The following is a 22,736-nucleotide window of genomic DNA, read 5'->3' on the forward strand; positions in this document are numbered from 1 at the left end:
GAAGTGTTCAAAACCTTCCGTTCTTTGTTGCTACTGACTGGCAAAAGTTGCTGACTAGTGGGGCCTCAGATGGTTAGCTGACACTGATTTTTGTCTGCTCTCAAGTGCTTGTTTTAATCTTAACGGTTCCAGATGTTGAGACACTGATCTCCACCATTAAACTCCCTGCTGCCTCTCTCTGTGCACTGCCTCTCAGTAGGATCCCATACATGTGCAAGACTTTGTGGCTGGGTGCAATGTTTGCTGTTGCAGTAGCTGTGTGGTGCAATCACACCGTGGATCCAGTCCAGACACGCCACTAGGAGATTCCACCATTGGGCAATGGCACTAGGTGCTCAACAGCTATTGGCAAGCCCACTGGAAAAACAGCCTACCTGAGACAGGAGAAAGACACACTTGGTGGAGAGATGGGATTAAATGATAACACATCTCAACAAAGCTATTGGGTAACACTTTAGTTGAAGTGTGTTCTTATGTGCTAAACTGCCCTATAAACATCCACACACCTAATGCAGTCATAGACATTATGTTTTTGTGTTCTATAATGATGTCTCTGATGTTTGTTTTTTTTATCTAGCCTGGCCTCAGTCAGCCCAGCCAGCATCTCAGTTGGTTATCAGACCTAACTGAGGGGATTTGATATGGAACAATTTCTTTGCCAGCAGAAATAGTATTTGAATTAAAAAATGTTGAATTTGTATCTAGATATTGAATTTGAATAAAACATGTTTTATTTATTTGTAATGCACATACTGTTTATTGAATTCATACATTTTACTTGTATTTCATGATTTGAAACTTTATTGAATGAATATTGCGATTTATTGAACATTCATATTCAATATTTATTCATTCAGTTTCAATATGGTAAATATTGCATTCATTGTCTACAAGTTTAAGTTTTCAAACTATATTTTGAAGTTGATCAATCTTTCATATATTCAACTTCTCAGATGCATTCAGATTCGATTGTCTATTGTTTTTGTATACAGTGCATTCGGAAAGTATTCAGACCCCTTGACTTTTTACACATTTTGTTACGTTACAGCCTGATTCTAAAATTGATTAAATTAAATGGTTTCCTCATAAAACTACACACAATACTCCATAATGACAAAACAAAAACAGGTTTTAAGATTTTTTGCAAATTTATTAAAAATAAAAAACAGAAATACTTTATTTACATAAGTATTCAGACCATAGGAAGAAAAAAAATTCAACATGCCACATTGGCTTCAGAACCCACCAGAAGCTTCCGTTTACCACGACAGCATTTGATTTTATCTGTTCTCTATATTTCCTGGCTGGTAATGTACCAGGATGTTGTCTCTGGTTTGGAATCTGAATTTAGAGAAGCTGAATCTGAATGCATCTGAGAAGTTGAATATATAAAACTTTGATCAACTTGATAAACAGACAATGATTTCAATATTTACCATATTGAAACTCAACATATAAATATTGAATTTGTATGTTCATTCAATTCAGTTTAAAATCATGAAAAGTTCAATTTATGAATTCAATGATTACATTTGTGCATCACACATTATTGTACATCAAAGTATTTCATTCAAATTCAATATCCAAATACACATTCTAAATTATGGAATTCAAATACAATTTATGTTGGCACTGAAATCGCTCCATAGATTGGTGACACGGCATAAACGTTAGGATCCGTGTACGCTTTGTTCAATCAGTATCCAAACTTAAACAACGAAGACGGATAATCATTTTGATTACGTAAATTCATTTTTCTATGTCGTCCACAAGATTGAATTAATGAACAGACACGGTGGGGGCGTAGTAAGGAAGGGCTGCCGTAGGAAACGTGTTCTAGCGGTTTCAAAGTAAAAGCGGTGTGACTCCAACGTTACTTACCTGGCCATCGCTCCAGCTAGCTAGCTTTTGCAATTAGAAATGTGATTTATTTTATCTTTCTGAATCATTTGTCTCAAAAAAGGGAAGGGAAAAATAGCCATGGTGTCATCGAAAGTTGTGAAACGCAAGACCAAAGCAATCTTTATCGGCTGGCCTCTTGGCTTCTATTTCTGTGGAGTTTTGCTATCTGTGTGTTTAACTGTTCTATTTCTGCTTTCTGACAGGCCACAGAGACTGCTAAAAATAAGACAAGCAATAGAATACAAAGAGCAAACTCTGATCTGGCCCTATGGTGACAAGAGCTCCACCTGGCGGCATGCTGTGATCATGTTGCTGTCTACGTAGCTTTTACACATGCAGCAGATTCAACCTCTTCACACAGTGGGTGTTGTAGCAGATCCAGGGGGCTTTAAGTCGGCTACATTATTCAATATCTACAAACAAAAGTATACAGGTCTTCCTCTTGCACATACAACAAAGCCCGTGTGCAACCCATGTGCAGATATCCCTTTAAAAACACACACATGCACACAAACACAGACACAGTACACAGAGCCATGCTGGAGGAGACACAGCATCTAATCTGCAGAGCACAGGTGTCCACCGAGACAGAAAACAGCCGTGGGCATGGTTGACAGTAGCTCATGTCAAGCCCAGTAGGGTGTTTGATCCCTGGAGCTAATGTCCTTCCTGGTTCCCTGAAAGGAGAACTAACAAACAATACAAACAAATACCAAATACAGCTCAAGGATGAACCATATAAAGACTGGATTCACTCAAAACAAAAGCTGTCAATCAAAATGCATGTTCCCGGTGCCTGAACACAGAAACAGACAAGACAAGGCATACAAAATCCTGTTTTTTTGGCATCTACATTTAAATAAATATTCAAAAGATAGACACTTATAACACTGTAGATAAGTGTGTACTGCAGGTCTACTTCCTGTAATGCACAATATTAGTTCACGGAAGCAATATAATATATGTCATTGAGCAGATGCTTTCATCCAAAGCAACTTACATACCGATTCATTACGGGTGTTCCCTGGAATCAAACCCACTACCCTAACGTTACAAACGCCATGCTCCACCAACTGAGCTACAAAGGACCACTCTATTGTACCATTTCCCCAATTATGTTTTGACTAAACTAAAGTACTTTAACCATGCCATATCTCATTGTAGATAAACTACACTATGTATAGCAATAATCATAAAGTCATTCAAGTCACCCTGACATAAGCGCTGGAACATTTCACCATGTGTCAGCAGCAGTGGTATATCATGACATTGCATAACGTCATAAAGCAACAGAATGTGCAATATATTCACCAGCAGATGGCAACATTGAACTATACTTTTATGTATTTATTAGAGAGGATTTTAGGATTGCTTATACAGGTCATTATAAATAACTCAGGATATTTGTCCATGGTAGTACATGTTATATACTATGTTAGGCAAAAAGATGGATCCATTATACACTGACATGTTTGGAGAGGGTCATGTTGAGGAAATGGAAACTAATAGATGTTTTCACATTCATCTAACCCTTATAGAATGATTCAAAGACAAGGAGACTCAATATACTGTATATAACAAATTATTTTAATTAGCTATATTTCTTCATTCTCCTCCTGTCTGTTTCTTTTTTAGTACTTTGATTTTATTCTTTTCTGATACAGCGCTATACAAATAAAGTTATTATTGTTATTCTTACAAATCGGTATCTTTAACAAAATGTATTAAGATAACACGTTGTTTTCACAATATATTACACCTTTAGCCAGGCTTTATTTTATTGTAGAATGCTCCAATGAATGCCCTGCAATTAAAAGTATTTCTCCTTTCATCTCTTTAATTAAAAAGCACAGCAGAAGACTGAATAGCTGCAACAACAACGAGATGGTGAGAAGCTCTGTAATGAATAATTCACAATGTAGTACAGTTCAAAGACCCTTCCGAGAAACCAATCTTTCCCCTTACTGAATATCAAACAGAGGGTTCAGCGGAGCGGCAGCGCGTGTCTTGTCATGGAGGTCACTTCTGAAGTCAGACAGTCGGTTTCATTGAGAACCTGATGAAGAATAGCCTGGTCTCAGTGACTATTGTTGTTATGACATACAAGCCACAGAGGAGTTGACTAAAGCACAAACAGGTCTAGGACCAGGCTAATTAAAGATCTATAAGGGTCTACTCATTGTTATAGTAATCACAATTGGGATAATACTGTACTACTGTATATATCACAGTGAGCAGTCTTCTTTTCTTCATAGCTGTTAAACTGAGTCCCCCACTACTTTAGTACAGGTCTCTCATGATCTCCTGCAGTAGGGGGTGCAGACACATCTGCAGCTCCTGCTTCTTGAGCAGGTGGATGAGGCGGACGTGGTTGGCCACCAGCTGCCGCAGGTCGGTCATCTTCTGCAGTAGCTTGGCGAACAGCTGGGGGCAGTCTGGGTGGATGGTCTTCAACTGCAGCTCCAGGGCCTGCAGCACTGTCTCCTGGAGGTCCTCGATGGGCTTCACGTTCACCAGGCCTGGACGGTCTAGAGTAGAGTACAACATGGTCAAGGTTAGTCACCGGAGAGTGGCGAGTGGGAGAGGGAACTAGAGGAAGATTGGACAAACAGTATACAGCAAATGATCTGAAGTTATAATGATCTACCTGATGAGCAAAGTCCAAGTTCAATTGAAATGAGGACACCATTATGTGATATTTGGTCTCAAGCCCAGTCAAGTCATCTCTGAGCAATAAAAAAGCAGATCTTGCATATAAATGCATAAATGTAAAACTGAAAAACAATCACCTCCACTGAGGATGATGACGGCGAAGAAGAGCGCCATATCACTATCGTCCAGCTCCAGCAAGTTGAACTTTGCCGCAAACTCAAACTTGAGCTCCATCATCTCACAGAAGGGCTTCCTCAGGCTCTTGAGGAACTCTCGGGTCATGAAGATCTGCCCGTAGGCAAACAGTGTGCCGTCCTTGTTCATGAGCGGCGCCAGCATGGTTGTCATGACCTCGATGACCCCATACTTCAGCAGGATCACCTGGTCGTTCATGTCCAGCTCTGTGAACCCAGGGATGCTCTTGGTGAACTCTGTGACCTCTTGTACGGCCTCGGCGGAGCGGAACTGGATGCGGCGGAAGACGGAGAGCTCCAGCTCCTCAGCAGGCTCCTCAGGGGGCAGGATGGACCTCTGGTGCTCCAGTACTGGGAGCTGTCTACAGTTTATAAAGTACTGACCCGCCGTCAGAGACTTCATGTCATGGATGACAAACGGCTGGAAGAAAAGAGATTCATCCCATCGGTAATTAACTATGTGAAGAAGCATTTCCATCCATTGCCATTCATTCTCTTGGCACTTAGTAGTGATTCAGTATTAGTCACTTTGCTTGGTGCACAAGGGGTTAATCTAACTAGGAAATAAAAGGGAAATTAAAATCCTGACTTTTATGTTTGTTTCCTTGAGAACCAAAAATCAATCTGTTTCTCTAAAATATAAATAACGGTCTATTAGTTATTTCCTCTTAGACAAACTGACATGACCCAATATTACTGCTTCCTATAGTACTTTGATATTTTGCTACCAGTAAATCAGGACAGAGTGGATCTACCAAAAACTGTGATATTCAAATAAATAGAACCAAATGTCTGGTGTGTGTGTTTGAGTGTGTGTGTGAGAGAGAGCGAGAGGTGAAGTGGCTTTCAATGGGTCTGTTCTGATTGATCTCACAAATTTCCCATTGACATCAATGCATAATTCATGTAACACTGTGTGTGCATGTACAGTATCTCAAGTAACAATTGGGCCCTTACTGAGTTTCCGTGGGTCTTTCCAGAGAGGATGGCCTTGGCCTTGCTCTTGGTCAGGGGAAAGTGTCTGTGGTAGGACAGACACAACTGTCTGGACAGGGCTCTCAGGTCCGCTGACTCTGGGTTCCTGGGGTCCACATCCATAAACTCAGCCTGCAGCTTCTCTCTCTCCACCTGGGGCATCCGGCCGAAGCGGATGGCTGCATGGGGGCATCAGGGAGGTTTACAGTTAGTGCATTACATTCTAGCCTGGGTGCCAGTCAGACGCTTTCTGTATTGAACAATGCTAACAACACTGCCTGCCCAAACAAGACAATGACAAATAGGTTGGCTAAAGAAGGACTATACTTCATCCCACTGTGTAGAAAACTTTCCAAAGTCTAAAGGCCCTTTTCAGACAGACAACTGCTGTTGAAACAGTTCATACTGAATATGTGTAACACCCTTGACATTAAATAAGTGTTATCAAATAGGACAACTAACCCTGTCACCCCATTTGTGAGTGGGCGTTACTCAGATTGTGATTGTATAATAAATACTGTTGCAGAAGGACTTATGAACTTTTACAATAGTTCTCATGGTCTCCATTTGGAGCCCAGCCCATCTGACTAAGCATTTTATGTCATAGCCACATTATCTGTCTTAATTAATCAATGATTACACCACAAATATTTAACTGAACAAAAATGTGATAATTCCTCGCCATTATATGGATGAGCTGAGACAAAGTTGCGCGCACATATTGTGTAACCGAGCAATGTCAACTGATGACAAATCAAATCTGAGTTTACACAGATTTGCAGGTGTTATAGCAGGTTCAGTGAAATGCTTGCGTTAACAGCTCTAACAGTGCAGTAGCAAGTACACAAATTAAAAACAAGAAACGTCAGAACGACATGACAACATCTCCTGAGAGCTTTGGTGTGTCTGCCAGCAGTTATCCCATCACAGGTACTAAAAGAGTACAAAGATCACTGTTATACAAACTAACATATAAATCACCAATAGCAAGCTGTCGCTGAGATTGTGGTCTGACTGCATACCACTGACATACAAAGAGGATGAAATTGCATTTTTATCTGATTTGCCCAACATAAGTAGGCTATATTTAAAAGCACATCAAATGCAATGTTCAAACACATCATGTGACCAGCTAAGACAGACGGACAGGAATGTGCTTATGGTTGCTATCTAGCTCTTCCAAATTTAACGCAAGACAAGCAAAAAATTATATGAGCTTTAGGCAAAAGGAATTGGAGAAGCCAAAAACCCCTACATAACGCACAGCTTTGGCGTTATCATGTATGACAAATCATGACCCTTACAAATCTTTGTAGATTTTTTTACATAACAATGTGGTGGCTTACCATCATGTGACATGCCCACAAGCAGACATTTCTGAAAGCGACAGTACTGGCACTTATTCCGGCTCTTTTTGTGAATCCGACAGTGCAGATCACAGTGGTCATACACCAGTTTTAACCGCACGGTTCTGCGGAAGAATCCCTGAGAGAAAGGCAGAGAACATGTTGATTGTAGAATCCTACAGCAGCAGTTGGCTATAATTATTTTACAGGATTTTGTTGTTGAAAGGAATGTAAACAATGTAAAACCATGAGCTTTACATTAATCTAAGGGCCAGGGTGCGTGTTTATGTTTCAGGGTTAAGTCCTTACCAATATGGCCCCATGGAGGTTACATAGCAAGACATTTCTATACCTCCAAGCATTCACAATAATCATACATATTGACAAGCCAACAGAACCAAAGGAGGTAGGTCTCAGTCCTACCTTGCAGCCCTCACAGGCATGGACGCCATAGTGGAAGCCTGAGGCCTTGTCCCCACACACTCTACAGTCAATATTGAGCAGAGAGCTGGCGTCTGTGTAAGTAGGGGGATTGGAGTGAGGCCGGGGTCTGGACAGGCTGACAATGCTACAGTCGGTAGACTGAGAAGGCGATAAGGGCTTATCGTTTACTGAACCTAAATAATATACATAACATCGAAGGCAAAAGGAAAGAGTGTCATTCAAAATGTGTGGCAATTGCTTTAACACAACATTCAATTGATGTGGATAGATAATTAAGTTATTACACTTTTAGTTGTAGGAAATTACAGATTTATTGACAATCCCTTACAGTAGACTTACGTTGATACACGCTGTATGTGTCGTTGTATGAGTGGCTTCTGTCTGGGCTGTGGTTAAAAAAGTGGCTTCTGTCTGGGCTGTGGTTAAATGAGTGGCTTCTGTCTGGACTGTGGTTAAATGAGTGGCTTCTGTCTGGGCTGTGGTTAAATGAGTGGCTTCTGTCTGGGCTGTGGTTAAATGAGTGGCTTCTGTCTGGGCTGTGGTTAAATGAGTGGCTTCTGTCTGGGCTGTGGTTGCATGAGTGGCTTCTGTCTGGGCTGTGGTGGTGGTGGGGACTGTTGTGGCTGTACTCTAGAGAGGGGAGATAAGGGTAGTCCAGCGTCGATAGGGTCTTCATGTCAAAACTATTCATCTTGTTGTCCATCTCTACCAAGTCCAACGTGCCCAGCCCAAAACTCAGCAAGGACCACGCTGCTCTCCGTGTGTCCACCATCTCTGGATAAGAAGACACTAGACAGCAGTGTTAAAAGAAAAAGGTCATCCAACAGTATAACTATCTCCATTCACTATAAATAAAGCTATCAAGGAGACAACAGAAAAGGAAAACCATTCATTACCACCGCCGTTGTAACCGTACTGTAACTTTAGCCTGTTAAAACTAAGAAATCGAACTGGACTAATTCTACATTCACGCTGATATGGATCTGGTTATGTATTGTACATTAGATTCAGGACAAACACAGGAATGCAATTTAGGAATGGTTTCATTGAGCTTACAGTAGTGCTTAACAGATAGTGAAAACTAACTAATCCGCCTCCTGGTAGGAACTCTCAGCTCCACTGTAAGTAAACTCACCCTTCTGTATGATTTCAGCGGGACAGTAAGAATATCTTAGACACTAATAAAATGTATCCTCTTTTACAGAACGCACAGACAGATCTTTAGATGCATTAGTAGAGACAGGTCAATATGGGCATGCCCTCTTCAACTCAAAGAAAGACAGGTCTAACTACTCTTTCTCTCTCTCTCTCTCTGCAGAAATCGAGATATGATTCAATAAAACATCTCTGATTGTAGGATGATAAATTGCCTTTCTGTTATATGTAGCTATTGTCTTTCAAAAGTCATGAGAAAACTTTAATGGGTGTCATTGGCCATAAATCAAGAGGCAATGCATAATTTGATTATGCATTTGTGGGGAAAGGGCCAGGCTTTCAGTGTGACGCATCAAATGCTCATTGTAGTAGTTTTGTTTTCTAATAGACAAGACCTAATTACAACCTCTAAAAGGCTCAAATAGGTCTTGCACATGCTCAAACCTGTGCTGTGTGCAATAAAAAGTGTGTGTTTTTTGGTTTTACTATCCTTGTGGGAACCAACAGTGAGGACATTTTGCCAGTATCTACAAGGAAAAAGGATATTTTAGGCTTAGGGCTTAGGTTTAGGGTTACAATTAAGGTTAGGGTTAGAATTAGGGTTAGGGGTTAGGTTTAGGAATAAGGGTTAGGGGTTAAGGTCAGGGTTAGGGAAAATAGGGTTTTGAATGGGAATCAATTGTTTGGTCGTCCCCACAAGGATAGTATAACAAACGTGTGTGTGCTTCATAATGATGATAAATGATCTACACATACCTAAACAGAAGACTGACAATGTCCTGTGGAATAGTCTAGTTACCAAAGTGGACTGATTTCAATAGTTAGTGTGTTAGAAGTTGGTAAACTAGGAAACACCTGAATTATGGCGATCATATAGAGGTCTCGATTATACAATAAAATAAAATAGTAACATGAATTGAAATAAGTGACATCTTTGTCAAACTGTCAAAAGTTGACAGTAGCCTTTTTCTAGTTTGAATTACAGACAAAGTTAACATTTAAATTCACAACGGAAATCCGTATTATAATCCAGCAATGTTTTTTTTTATGCCAATGCAAATAGGTCTAGATAAATTGTCAAATGAAATAAATGAAAGCCTTTGATCGATCTAAGACCAGTATCAGTTTATGCAAAGCATTGTCAGACATCAGTTTCACTTGTTCACCTTTAGCCTGAGCCAAGCAGTCTACATTCTCACGCATCAGAATTATTCAAGGCTGATATAGCCTAGCCTACCTGTCCTGGTCTTCTATACAAAAATAGCCTTATAACGCTTCACCACGCACTTGTACAGCTTCATTCACATATTCCGCAGTTTACCTTCCTTTTTCTTGATCCCGTTGTTGCAGAATTATAGGTCAGGGCACTGCAGGTTGCATGTGAGTCATATGGCCAGTATCTGAATGACAGAAGTTCCCCTCGCCCAGTTTACAGCCTGCATACTTCCCTTCCCCCATCCATTTGCGGGTCGGACTTTGGAATCATACTTCACGGAACACTGGAGACAAACCTGTTGCTCAAAGAGTGATTATCTGATTTGATAGGTACGCTGGAAGAGTACAATGATGTAGGCTACTGTAGACTCCTTTATGAGATTGTTTGATTCTCATAAGGTGTGAAGCAGTACACAGAAATCCATAGGCCATCAGGGGTCCATTTTGACACAAATGGGTAAAAGAAATGTCATAATTTCTAAACAAATGTTTTATCCTTCTGAAATGTTTTAACTTTGTCAAGAAATTACCCTGAAAAAATATATAAATGCAACATGTAAAGTGTTTGTCCTATGTTTCATGAGCTGAAATAAAAGATGTTCAATATGCAAAGAAATGCGTATTTCTCTCAAGTTTTGTGCACAAATTTGTTTATATCTCTGTTAGTGAGCATTTCTCCTTTGCCAAGATAATCCATCCACCAGACAGGTGTGGCATATCAAGACGGTGCACCTTGTGGTGGGGACAATAAAAGGCCACTCTAAAATGTGCAGGTTTGTCACACAACACAATGCCACAGATGTGGGAAGTTCTGAGAGAGCGTGCAATGATGACTGCAGGAATGTCCACCAGAGCTGTTGCCAGAGAATTCAATGTTCATTTCACTACCATAAACCGCCTCCAACGTCATTTTAGAGAATTTGGCAGTATGTCCAACCAGCGTCTCAACCACAGACCACGTGTATGGAGTCGCGTGGGCGAGCGGTTTGATGATGTCAACATTGTGAACAAGTACCCAATGGTGGCAGTGGGGATATGATATGGGCAGGCATAAATCACGGACAATGAACACAATTGCGTTTTATCAATGGCAATTTGAATGCACAGAGATACCATGACGAGATCCTAAGGCCCATTGTCGTGCCATTCATCCGCCGCCATCACCTCATGTGTCAGCATGATAATGCACGGCCCCATGTCTCAAGGATCTGTACACAATTCATGGAGACTGTACTTTGAAACATCATATTTGACTATAAAGGTGTGACATTTTTCAAATATATGCTTATTTTAGGGATTTTAAACCAATTACTTGGGTTACAAAAGGCTTTGCAATCATTACCAATTTGGTGCTTTTAAGCAAAACATATGTTGCCTTTTTTAGGGGTTAATAATACAAGTTTAACCTATTAATTTAAACTCAAGAAATAGAATTCCATGGGTTACATCTGCATTTCTAATGCAGAGAATGAGTAGGCCCTCTAGAGTCACATTGCTTATTGATGCATGGTAACTTTATTAAGAGTTGTAGGACTGCAGAAACCATCAGTGGATATAATCATGTCAACAATAATGTCTACAAACAAAGCCAAATGCCTATAACAATACCACTAAAATAGAACTCCAGATTGAACAGTTTATGTCGATTTCCGTCTCTGTAGAAACATGCAGTTAGTTTAGTCAATTGGTGATTTGAGAGCATATGTCAAAATAGGAGAGACTTTAAATGAGTGTTGTAATCTCCTTATGCTAATGTCAGACCGTACACATTGAAGCTATTAAACACATTTACAATAAAGCTACAACATTCAAAAGTCATAAATGCACAATACAGATGGTTTGATGCTCTTCTGCCCAACAGTGATTCCCACACTACTGCATGATCAACACAAACTTTACATCTCTCGACTTGCATCTCAAGAAGTCATACCATTAATTGTAGTACTGTAATGATATAGCATGTACAGTACGTATGTATCTAGATAAACAGGAATGAGGTTACTGTAACACTTTGTGAAGTTGATGACACAGAGACTGGTTTCGGTACCTCATTTTTCATTCCCTCTGTTGCAGGGTTATTCAACCCACACTGCGTCTAGTCAGAGAACAGACTTGCAAAAGACTTCCTCAAGTTGCGCATGGTCTCGGCCTTGGCCACGTCTTCACTGGCTGTACGAAAGAAGGATGTTTCCTTCAGACCAAAGGCATTGGTCAGGGACTGAGATTTACTGGAAAACAAAATAAAATAATTGATTACAATCTGTAGAAAGCCAAAGGTTTTGTCAGAACAAATAACCTCACAACCTGATTGTAGAGCATTGTATTTATTAGATACGGGCTCTTCTTTTTGGATAAACCTTCTAATTATGTCGGAACTATGTTTTTTAATGTTGCTGCCAATGTGTTCTTACTTCAGCGATGGATGTGCCTGTGCTTTTTCCTCTGCTGTTGGCTGCTCTACCACTGGAGGCTGGCTCTGCTCAGGGTTCAGGTCCTTCTGTTGTGCCTGAGTCGTTGGCTCATTTTGGGGTTGGGCCAGTGGCTCAGGCTGGGGTAGGGCTGAGGCCTGTGGAGGTGCCTTGAATTCGGGTTGGAGCTGAGGCGCTGAGTTGCGCTGTCTTGGGGGTGCAGGCTTGGCAGGCTGTGCTGGAGGTGTTTGTTGAGCCCTCAGGCCTCCTGGTCTGGGCTTGCCCTGACTCGCTGACTGGGGCTGGGGCTGCTGTGTGGTTGGGGTAGGCCTCTGGCATGAGTCCTTAGCAGAAGCTTTAGGAGTTGACTTTGGATCAGGCCTGGGACTTTGGGGTTCCACCCGGCCCCCTAATTTTAGTACAAGAAACACTTTATGATATTATCACACTTTTGCTGTGGAGAGAGGATATTGAAAGTCTTTGAATTTGAGTCTGTATTTTTTCACAGTTGTATGTGAAATTTTGTCCCTCAAACCATCTGGCAAAAACAGTAGAGTCTAAAATCGACACTGGTCAAGGGAGGAAGTAAAAGCTGCGAAATAAAGACACACAAAGCAGGAGGGGATACAATATTACAATACTGCAGATACATTATCTCTCATGCATTAGAAGCAATGCAATGTGGGGCGCACATGCTTTGAGGGTATAGATGGAGGGGTTTTGACCAACCAATCAGTTTGCTCAATGATTCTCCACTTCAATAATATGACATGTTAGATAAAGAGTTTAACTATCATTAGTGGGTCTTAAAATATAAGTAAATTGATATTGTTTTCTGACCTTGCTTCACCTGTGTTTGTTGTTGATCTTCTTGCTCCACATATATTTCTATAAACTGACATTTTTAAGGAGTCTCTCTAGCTACTGTATGTACATAGTGCCACAATATAAGGTGATTCGCTCGTTGATATTGTCTTATTATACAACCATAACAAATATGGCGACACAGACTGAGCATATACCGCAAAGGAAGCTTTATTGCCAGTGACAGGGGCAAAATATCCAGTTGGGGAATTTTTTTCCACAATGTATTGTTATCTGTAATGAATTCTTTCGAACAATTCAACACTAGTTCCAAGAGAACACACTTAACAGTTGGGGGCAACCCTGGTCCCAAATAGAAGCAACCCAGCCGGTATGAAAAACTAAGCCAACAAAGAAGTTTCACCTGGGCAGGATGGCTGATTTTGAGTTTCCACTGACAATAGCGCCTTTGATCAATTAGTTACACAACAAATACCTCACCATGCAACTATTAAGGACCTTGTTACCTCCACGCTATCCTCCCTTTTATAGGAACGTCATGGCAGTTTGCCCCACAAACCGAAACACAAAGCCACAGGTAAGGCTTTTTACAGGGTTACTCTCTGGGTTATCTGCACAGACACAATGGCATTTCATACACGTTGGAAAATGAATTGCACATAGAGCTTGCTAACATAGTTCATTTGTACAATTCTGTTAGTAACAAACAAAAGTGTGTTTTAGAATGTGACACACATTTACAATGATGTTGATATAGCTGTATTATTAATTATACAGAATGACCATTTTACCAAATAGGAGACATGCATGGATTCTACATTATTAACTGTTACTTAATGCAGGTGTTTTTAATGGGAAAAATGTTTGTATCCCACTTGTGAATGTAGCTGTATGAATAAATTATGGAATAATATCTGGTAATAAAAATATAAAGAATATAAAGTTAAAAACATATATATTGCACTCTCCATCAACACAGAGGAGTATAAGGCAAATATGTCAAAGAATCCTTAAATGGCAGTAACATAAGCATAACTCCACGCACATCATCACTGCAAAACAGAGCACCATCACTGTTGTCATGGCAACACCAATATGGTTGTTGATATTCTGCACGGACGGTGCGCGTATGGTAGAATCAGAAACCTCATACCTAATATTTCAGATATATTATGTAACACGTTGACCATTTAACTGAATCACAGTTTCGTTTTTTGACTTGAAAACATAATTTAAAGTGACAGGACTAATTTGACTACTTCCTGAAATATATATATATATGTATATAAAAAAAAGATTGACACATTAATCGTTGGCCAAAGAGGCAACGGTTGTTACTGGAATCTTACTAGTTGACAGACAAACCTCTAGAGTAAGTATGTTAATGAATATTAATTATTGGAATGAATGAGAGCGTTTGAATATATCATAGTTAGTTAGTCTCTAACTCTATCACATAAAATCTCTCCTCTCACGATCACAACTGCAGCTGCCACAAACCAATCCCATATATTTACAGTGGGGGACTGTGATTATATGTGCTGCGTGATAATGAGTCAAATATGTATTATTAGGCAAAAAAATTGAACACTATATAACATCCTGTTGTTTTTACAGTAATTTACTGGCAGCCAGGTACAGTAACATACTGTACTTTTTTTTACAGTAACTTACAGGTAACTGTCTGCCAGTAAGTTACCATAAAAACAACAGGATTTTTGTTTTTTTACAGTAGTCTATTGTAATTGTGTAAGTTATCTAATATGCTTGTCCTCATACACATGAAAACAGCTATGGCTGTGTTCTGAGCATAGGGACAGGTTATAAAACTGTCAAAGAACTGTCTTTCTAAGCATTGGTTGTTATAGCAACATTCACTGATGGAAGTATCTTGATGGGTAAGCTATCTGCTAATAATGGACAAAGACAAATCTAAATATCATGTCCTTTCAAACAACGCATGGAATGAAAGTTTATAGAGCAGTGATCTGGCTGTATGTATGCAGGTACTCATCAGCTTTCTTGGCTCTAACATTTGGTTTTTTATGCATACAACTATTTTGTATAACTTATACAATATGCATTTGTTATTAGGACACATTCACAAGGCATAAATCACAGGGACCATAGTTTGGATCTAAAGAATAATAGTGGTATCACTAAAGAAACATCCAGAATGAGAAGGAAAAGAAACATACTGTTACCTGCCTTAATATCATTCATGCAAAACCAAAATAAATATCTATTATATTAGTATATGTATGAAAATAATTACCACTACAGTCATACGCACCAACATGTACATATTGACATATACACAAACGTCAAACTGCACGACAAACCACAGTTTGAACAATATCTAAAAGTACACACCAAAATGGGGTGGGGTGGGGGGGTGGGGGGGGGGGGGGGGGGGGGCTGGGGGGGCTGGGGGGGTAGAGGGAGGGCAAATAATGAATAATGACTGAATCAAACATTGGGCACACACAGCAGCACTGGACTCAGTGTAGGCACAATTTGCTTATTACACTGTCAACAACAGCCCCAAAGAACCACGGCCACAGAGAAACAGAGGCGACCGTTACAAGCACACTAAATCAACAAGGAAACACGTTAACAGTACATCTTGACACTGCATAGAGGAAAAACACAGTCCAGGCCAGCACTACACTCTGGCCCAAACTAATACCAGCCACATCTCAGTTCGTCTACTGTCTCTCCCCAACACCCTCCCTGCTTTTGTGTCCAGCTAATGTATATCATCATCATTTCGATATTAGATAGACTTCCTCTCTGGCGGGCTACTCAGTTGGCCTGGACGGGTTTTGGCCCCACTGCAACGCCATTACAGTCGAGAATGTACTGCAGACAACCTTGAGGAGGGTGTGTAGTGCCAGTCTTGGGATCAACCACGAGGTCCTTCTGGCCACCACTCTGCAAACACACAAAACACAGTGATACTCCCAGGGACACTACAGTAATAGTGTCCACTACAGTAACATTCTTTAATGCAGAAGTCATTATGTCCTTATGATACAATTCTGCTTTAAAGAACGTACTTTTTAAACAGGAATATTGGTTTTATACAAATATAGCTATACTCTAGTTACTAAGAGACAGTAATACGCAACCTGCTGCCCTATGTAAATAGACATGAAATCACTGGTCACTTTAACAATGGAACACTAGTCACTTTAATAATGTTTACATACTGTTTGACCCACATCATATGTATATACTGTATTCTATACTACTGTATTTTAGTCAATGCCACTCTGACATTGCTCGTCCTAATATTTATATATTTCTTAATTCCATTCTTTTACTTTTAGATTTGTGTGTATTGTTGTGAATTGTTAGATACTACTTCAAGATACTACTTCACTGTTGGATCTAGGAACACAAGCAATAACATCTGCTAAATATGTGTATGTGACCAATAACATTTGATTTGATATGCCTGTAATACAATAAACTCTAGTATAGGCGGAGGCTCTCAAACCGGATTTCCTAAAAAGCCTTCCTGTAAGACTTTGACTGATCGTATTCCCCATACAGTGGTGTATGTAGCCTACTGCACCATACCTGGGATGGCTGCATGGTGGTGGGTCTGTTAGGGGACCCAGTGGGTGTCCGTCCTACTGCCTGGTTCATCTTGGCTACCACCATGTCAGTGATGAGCTGCCTGTCCTCTGCCTGATGCTCTCCTACCAGTGGCATGGAGGACCCCACCACCTGACACACACAGAAGATGGTATTATTACCAGAGGAAGAGAAGGTGGAAGTGGAGTAGGTTATGAAGTGTGGACAATAGATTGCGTGTCACTTTTAGTTGAAATTAGGGGAAAACTGAATGGCTGGGAAAATAGGTAGCCCAGCAGCTAAGGAGTTGGACCTGTAGCCAAAAGGTCACCTGTTCGAATCTTGGACAGGCATTGGAAAAAAAGGGACTGCTGGGTTCATATCCTAAAAACAATCCCCTACCGTTGGACCCTTGAGCAAGGCCCTTAACCCCAAAAACATGCTCTCCATCCAGGGGCACTGCAGCTTGACCCTGTGCTCCTCTCAACTGTGGGTCTGTGTGAGCATGAACATATAGTTAACCATATCATATGTATGCTGCTGTTCCAATAACAACCAGATAGACTCAAAATGACCTGACAAGGATGTGGAATACATCAAAACATTGATTAACAAAGATGTTGAATCTTTCATTATATTTAACTGCGTCGGTGTGTAGAGAGCAACTACGTAATTAGGTAATACAGCATGAGAAATTCGTGCAATACGTCAAGCACTGTATATTTAAATATTTTCACACATACTCCAACTGCATAAAGCTCATACCTCAGTGATGTAATCTTTCCCATCCTTCCCATGAATGGCTTTGACAGCACAGATATCCAACCCTCCGAAGATCACTGAGCAGTTGTCAACCCACAGCTTGTACCTGATCACAGGGGAAGAAGGATAAGATACTCACACAAAGTGGTCTTACATTGTGTCACAGTCAATAGATTCATGTCAAGGACAAGTGTGGTGCTATTTAATAGAAAGGATTTGCATGTAGCAATGCAATTACTCAAATGGCTGTTATCAGTTGTGTACCATTCAGAGAGAACACAATGCAGAGTGCTAACTCGGATCAATACAGACATTTACATTGTCTCTTAATGAGCTACGTGACTCTAGTAATGAGACAGGGCATTGTCTGGTATTGTCCAATTAGAATGGATGCATTATCAGTGGTGCTGTACTGCTGTTGTTCAGGACTCATACCTGTCAGTCATGGCCACTTGTTCCAGCATGGCTGAGCCTGTGTTGGTCTTCCAGTTGCCAGAGATTGAGGTCCTCCTATAATGGATGAGGCAGACATTACACATGTATACATATTAAAGTCCCTGGCAAATTCAAATTGTGTTGGATTAATTTGATTACACTCCTGGATTATTTCAAGAAATGGACGATCCTTAAGCTATACTGTGGAAAATGTAAAAGTTTTCAGAAGTGAATATCATACACATCAAACAGGTGAATAATTAATACGTACATGTAAGCTTTGTAGTCATTGCCAATCTTCTGGATCCTGATGTCGTACTTGGAGTCGATGAGGGGCTCAGTGGTGGTGTAGGTTTGGGTAAGAGCCACCACACTGGCAATGTCCTGGAATTTACTGTGGTTATCCACCCTCACCTGGACACAGCACACAGAGTACAGTTAGAAACCCAGGGAAGCAAAAACATTAGGATATGAGAGTCGTCAGTGGTTCTCTCAAACTACCAGGTTCTCCATGTATTTTTTTTTCTGCTGGTATAAACTTTTTTGTGATGCAATGGTTTTTGTAAATTACAATAAGAACAAATAGACCAAAATGCACCTCTTACCACCCATCACTAGCAGCCCCACAATCTACAGAATAACAATATCAAGCCTTGATAACATTCTTACCTTTCCTACTCCTGAGTGAGCGTGTCCAATTTTCACAACAATAGGAAATGTTGGCATGGCAACCTGGGTGATAAACCATGTAGACATTACTGTTTTACATATGCATGGTTTCATCATACAACAAAGCAAAAGAAGTCCACATTAAATGCTACATTTCAGAGCAAGAGATGATTAGGTTCTTACCATGTCCTTGTAGTTGGGATAGAAGGTCTGTTCAATCAGAGGGAACTTCTCTGCACCAAGCTTCCTGTAGGTGCTTATTAGCTGTGCAAACTAGAGACAAACATCAGACATCCATTAGTCAAATTATGCACAGTAGGCACAAATACACAAGCATCATGCATGGCACCCAGCCAGTCCTCTCTCTACCTACCGCCCAGGGCTTGTCACACAGGTTGTAGATGGACTCCAGGGAGTTGATACTGGGGATGCCCCCATACTGCAGACCAATGATCAGGTTACGGAAGTCCTCATTCTGGGTCATACTGAAGGCGTGTTGGCGGATAAGGACAAAGTCAGGCTTGAATGACCTGTAAAAAAATGAATATACAGATGCCTTAGAGAGAAATGAAAATGTATGTACACAATGACCAAACCGGACACGCGCGTGCGCCTGCAATCGCATGATGATTTTGCACTCCCACACCAGACACAATCAGCACACGCAGGTTGTAGTATCAAAACAAACTCTGAACCAATTATATTAATTTGGGGACTGTCACGCTGTATAATGAAAGGAGACAGGCACAGGAATACGTAATAGGGTTTTTTATTTCTCCACCCAAAATAAAGTACATCATGAAAACGACAGGGACGAAGCCCAAAACAAACACGTACATATATGTGTGTGTATATATACACTGCTCAAAAAAATAAAGGGAACACTAAAATAACACATCCTAGATCTGAATGAATGAAATAATCTTATTAAATACTTTTTTCTTTACATAGTTGAATGTGCTGACAACAAAATCACACAAAAATAATCAATGGAAATCCAATTTATCAACCCATGGAGGTCTGGATTTGGAGTCACACTCAAAATTAAAGTGGAAAACCACACTACAGGCTGATCCAACTTTGATGTAATGTCCTTAAAACAAGTCAAAATGAGGCTCAGTAGTGTGTGTGGCCTCCACGTGCCTATATGACCTCCCTACAATGCCTGGGCATGCTCCTGATGAGGTGGCGGATGGTCTCCTGAGGGATCTCCTCCCAGACCTGGAATAAAGCATCCGCCAACTCCTGGACAGTCTGTGGTGCAACGTGGCGTTGGTGGATGGAGCGAGACATGATGTCCCAGATGTGCTCAATTGGATTCAGGTCTGGGGAACGGGCGGGTCAGTCCATAGCATCAATGCCTTCCTCTTGCAGGAACTGCTGACACACTCCAGCCACATGAGGTCTAGCATTGTCTTGCATTAGGAGGAACCCAGGGCCAACCGCACCAGCATATGGTCTCACAAGGGGTCTGAGGATCTCATCTCGGTACCTAATGGTGTTGGACTGTAAGCACAACCCCCACCTGTGGACGTCGGGCCCTCATACCACCCTCATGGAGTCTGTTTCTGACCGTTTGAGCAGACACATGCACATTTGTGGCCTGCTGGAGGTCATTTTGCAGGGCTCTGGCAGTGCTCCTCCTGCTCCTCCTTGCACAAAGGCGGAGGTAGCGGTCTTGCTGCTGGGTTGTTGCCCTCCTACGGCCTCCTCCACATATCCTGATGTACTGGCCTGTCTCCTGGTAGCGCCTCCATGCTCTGGACACTACGCTGACAGACACAGCAAACCTTCTTGCCACAGCTCGCATTGATGTGCCATCCTGGATGAGCTGCACTACCTGAGCCACTTGTGTGGGTTGTAGACTCCGTCTCATGCTACCACTAGAGTGAAAGCACCGCCTGCATTCAAAAGTGACCAAAACATCAGCCAGGAAGCATAGGAACTGAGAAGTGGTCTGTGGTCACCACTTGCAGAACCACTCCTTTATTGGGGGTGTCTTGCTATAATTTCCACCTGTTGTCTATTCCATTTGCACAACAGCATGTGAAATTTATTGTCAATCAGTGTTGCTTCTTAAGTGGACAGTTTGATTTCACAGAAGTGTGATTGACTTGGAGTTACATTGTGTTGTTTAAGTGTTCCCTTTATTTTTTTGAGCAGTATATATATATATGTATAACGATGTGCACTGAGATACGGGAAGCAAGTTCAGGGAGTGAGTGTTTTAATAAAATAAACAGAACATAATACAAAACAAGAACCTCGAAGAACACACAGACATGAAACAAAAACAATGACGCTGTCCCGTCCTGGCCAGTATAAGGGTTAATTAGTATTGTAGTTTGGTCAGGACGTGGCAGAGGGTATTTGTTTTATGTGGTTCTGGGTGTTGTATGAGTTAGGAGGGTATTTGATTTAGTATTCCGGGGTTTTGGGCACTGGGTGAGTTTCATGAATTCTATGTTGAGTCTAGTGTGTCGTTTTCTATGTTTGGTTAATTGGGGTTGGGACTCTCAGTTGAAGGCAGGTGTTGTCTATCTGCCTTTGATTGAGAGTCCCATATATTAGGGTGTGTTTGTTATTTGTGGGTGATTGTTCTGTGTTTCGCCTTGTGCCTTACCAGACTGTTTTTGTTGATCGTTCGTGTTTTTTTTGTTATTTTTGTACGTTCATTTTGGAGTTTAATAAATGTTAAAAAATGAACAACCGCATGCCTGCTGCGTTTTGGTCCTCCTTCACCGACGACAACCGTGACAGACGCCTAGGGACGGAACCGACATAAACGTCCCTTTTTCAGGACCCTGTCTTTCAAAGATAATTCGTAAAAATCCAAATAACTTCACAGATTTTCATTGTAAAGGGTTTAAGCACTGTTTCCCATGCTTGTTCAATTAACCATAAACAATTAATGAACATGCACCTGTAGAACGGTCATTAAGACACTAACAGCTTACAGACGGTAGGCGATTAAGTTCACAGTTATGAAAACTTAGGACACCAAAGAGGCCTTTCTACTGACTCTGAAAAACACCAAAAGAAAGATGCAGGGTCCCTGCTCATCTGCGTGAACGTGCCTTAGGCATGCTGCAAGGAGGCGCGAGGACTGCAGATGTGGCCAGGGCAATAAATTGCAATGTCCGTACTGTGAGATGCCTAAGACAGCGCTACAGGGAGACAGGATGGACAGCTAATTGTCCTCGCAGTGGCAGACAACGTGTAACAACACCTGCACAAAATCGGTACATACGAACATCACACCTGCGGGACAGGTACAGGATGGCAACAACAACTGCCCGAGTTACACCAGGAACGCACAATCCCTCCATCAGTGCTCAGACTGTCCACAATAGGCTGAGAGGGGCCGGACTAAGGGCTTGTCGGCTTGTTGTAAAGCAGGTCCTCACCAGACATCACCGGCAACAACGTCGCCTATGGGCACAAACCCACCGTCGCTGGACCAGATAGGACTGGCAAAACGTGCTCTTTACTGACGAGTCGCGGTTTTGTCTCACCAGGGGTGATGGTCGGATTCGTGTTTATCGTCGAAGGAATGAGCGTTACATAGAGGCCTGTACTCTGGAGCGGGGTCGATTTGGAGGTGGAGGGTCCGTTATGGTCTGTGGCGGTGTGTCACAGTATCATCGGACTGAGCTTGTTGTCATTGCAGGCAATCTTAATGCTGTGCGTTACAGGGAAGACGTCCTCCTCCCTCATGTGGCACCCTTCCTGCAGGCTCATCCTGACATGACCCGCCAGTATGACAATGCCACCAGCCATACTGCTCGTTCTGTGCGTGATTTCCTGCACAACAGGAATGTCAGTATTCTGGCATGGTCAGCGAAGAGCCTGGATCTCAATCCCATTGAGCTTGTCTTGGACCTGTTGGATCGAAAGGTGAGTGCTAGGGCCTATCCCCCCAGAAATGTCCGGGAACTTGCAGGCGCCTTGTTGGAAGAGTGGGGTAACATCTCACAGCAAGAACTGACAAATCTGGTGCAGTCTATGAGGAGGAGATGCACTGCAATACTTAATGCAGCTGGTGGCCACACCAGATACTGACTGTTACTTTTGATTTTAACCCCTCCTTTGTTCAGGGACACATTATTCAATTTCTGTTAGTCACATGTCTGTGGGACTTGTTCAGTTTATGTCTCAGTTGTTGAATCTTG

The 22,736-nt window shown here is 41.4% G+C and overlaps 2 protein-coding genes across 4 annotated transcripts in view; both read right to left on the minus strand.

Moving 5' to 3' along the window:
• Positions 1-3,228: 3,228 nt before the first annotated feature.
• LOC115166142 (peroxisome proliferator-activated receptor gamma) lies at positions 3,229-10,123 on the minus strand. Of its 2 annotated transcripts, none has more exons than XM_029719876.1 (7): positions 9,990-10,123; positions 7,853-8,302; positions 7,493-7,584; positions 7,070-7,208; positions 5,706-5,902; positions 4,692-5,169; positions 3,229-4,430 (listed from the first exon to the last, which is right to left on the minus strand). In XM_029719876.1, exons 2-7 carry the CDS (start codon positions 8,283-8,285, stop codon positions 4,183-4,185), a joined length of 1,587 nt encoding a protein of 528 aa, XP_029575736.1. In that variant the 5' UTR covers positions 8,286-8,302; positions 9,990-10,123; the 3' UTR covers positions 3,229-4,182. The 2 variants fall into 2 exon arrangements, with proteins under 2 accessions (XP_029575736.1, XP_029575735.1); XM_029719875.1 differs by having other exon boundaries at positions 7,493-7,686; positions 9,990-10,120.
• Positions 10,124-11,375: 1,252 nt separating this feature from the next.
• LOC115166143 (synapsin-2) overlaps positions 11,376-22,736 on the minus strand; it is a 39,799-nt gene continuing 28,438 nt past the window's right edge. For both annotated transcript variants that reach the window (XM_029719877.1, XM_029719879.1), the window contains exons 4-13: positions 18,938-19,094; positions 18,748-18,837; positions 18,565-18,627; positions 18,167-18,309; positions 17,896-17,970; positions 17,464-17,566; positions 16,702-16,851; positions 15,990-16,050; positions 12,295-12,700; positions 11,376-12,111 (exon numbers count right to left, since the gene is read on the minus strand). In XM_029719877.1, coding sequence (XP_029575737.1) covers positions 11,979-12,111; positions 12,295-12,700; positions 15,990-16,050; positions 16,702-16,851; positions 17,464-17,566; positions 17,896-17,970; positions 18,167-18,309; positions 18,565-18,627; positions 18,748-18,837; positions 18,938-19,094 — 1,381 coding nt within the window. In that variant the 3' untranslated portion in view covers positions 11,376-11,978. The remainder of the gene's footprint in view (positions 12,112-12,294; positions 12,701-15,989; positions 16,051-16,701; positions 16,852-17,463; positions 17,567-17,895; positions 17,971-18,166; positions 18,310-18,564; positions 18,628-18,747; positions 18,838-18,937; positions 19,095-22,736) is intronic.

This window comes from Salmo trutta, chromosome 28, assembly GCF_901001165.1.
Source record: "Salmo trutta chromosome 28, fSalTru1.1, whole genome shotgun sequence".
NCBI classification, from domain to species: Eukaryota; Metazoa; Chordata; class Actinopteri; order Salmoniformes; family Salmonidae; genus Salmo; species Salmo trutta.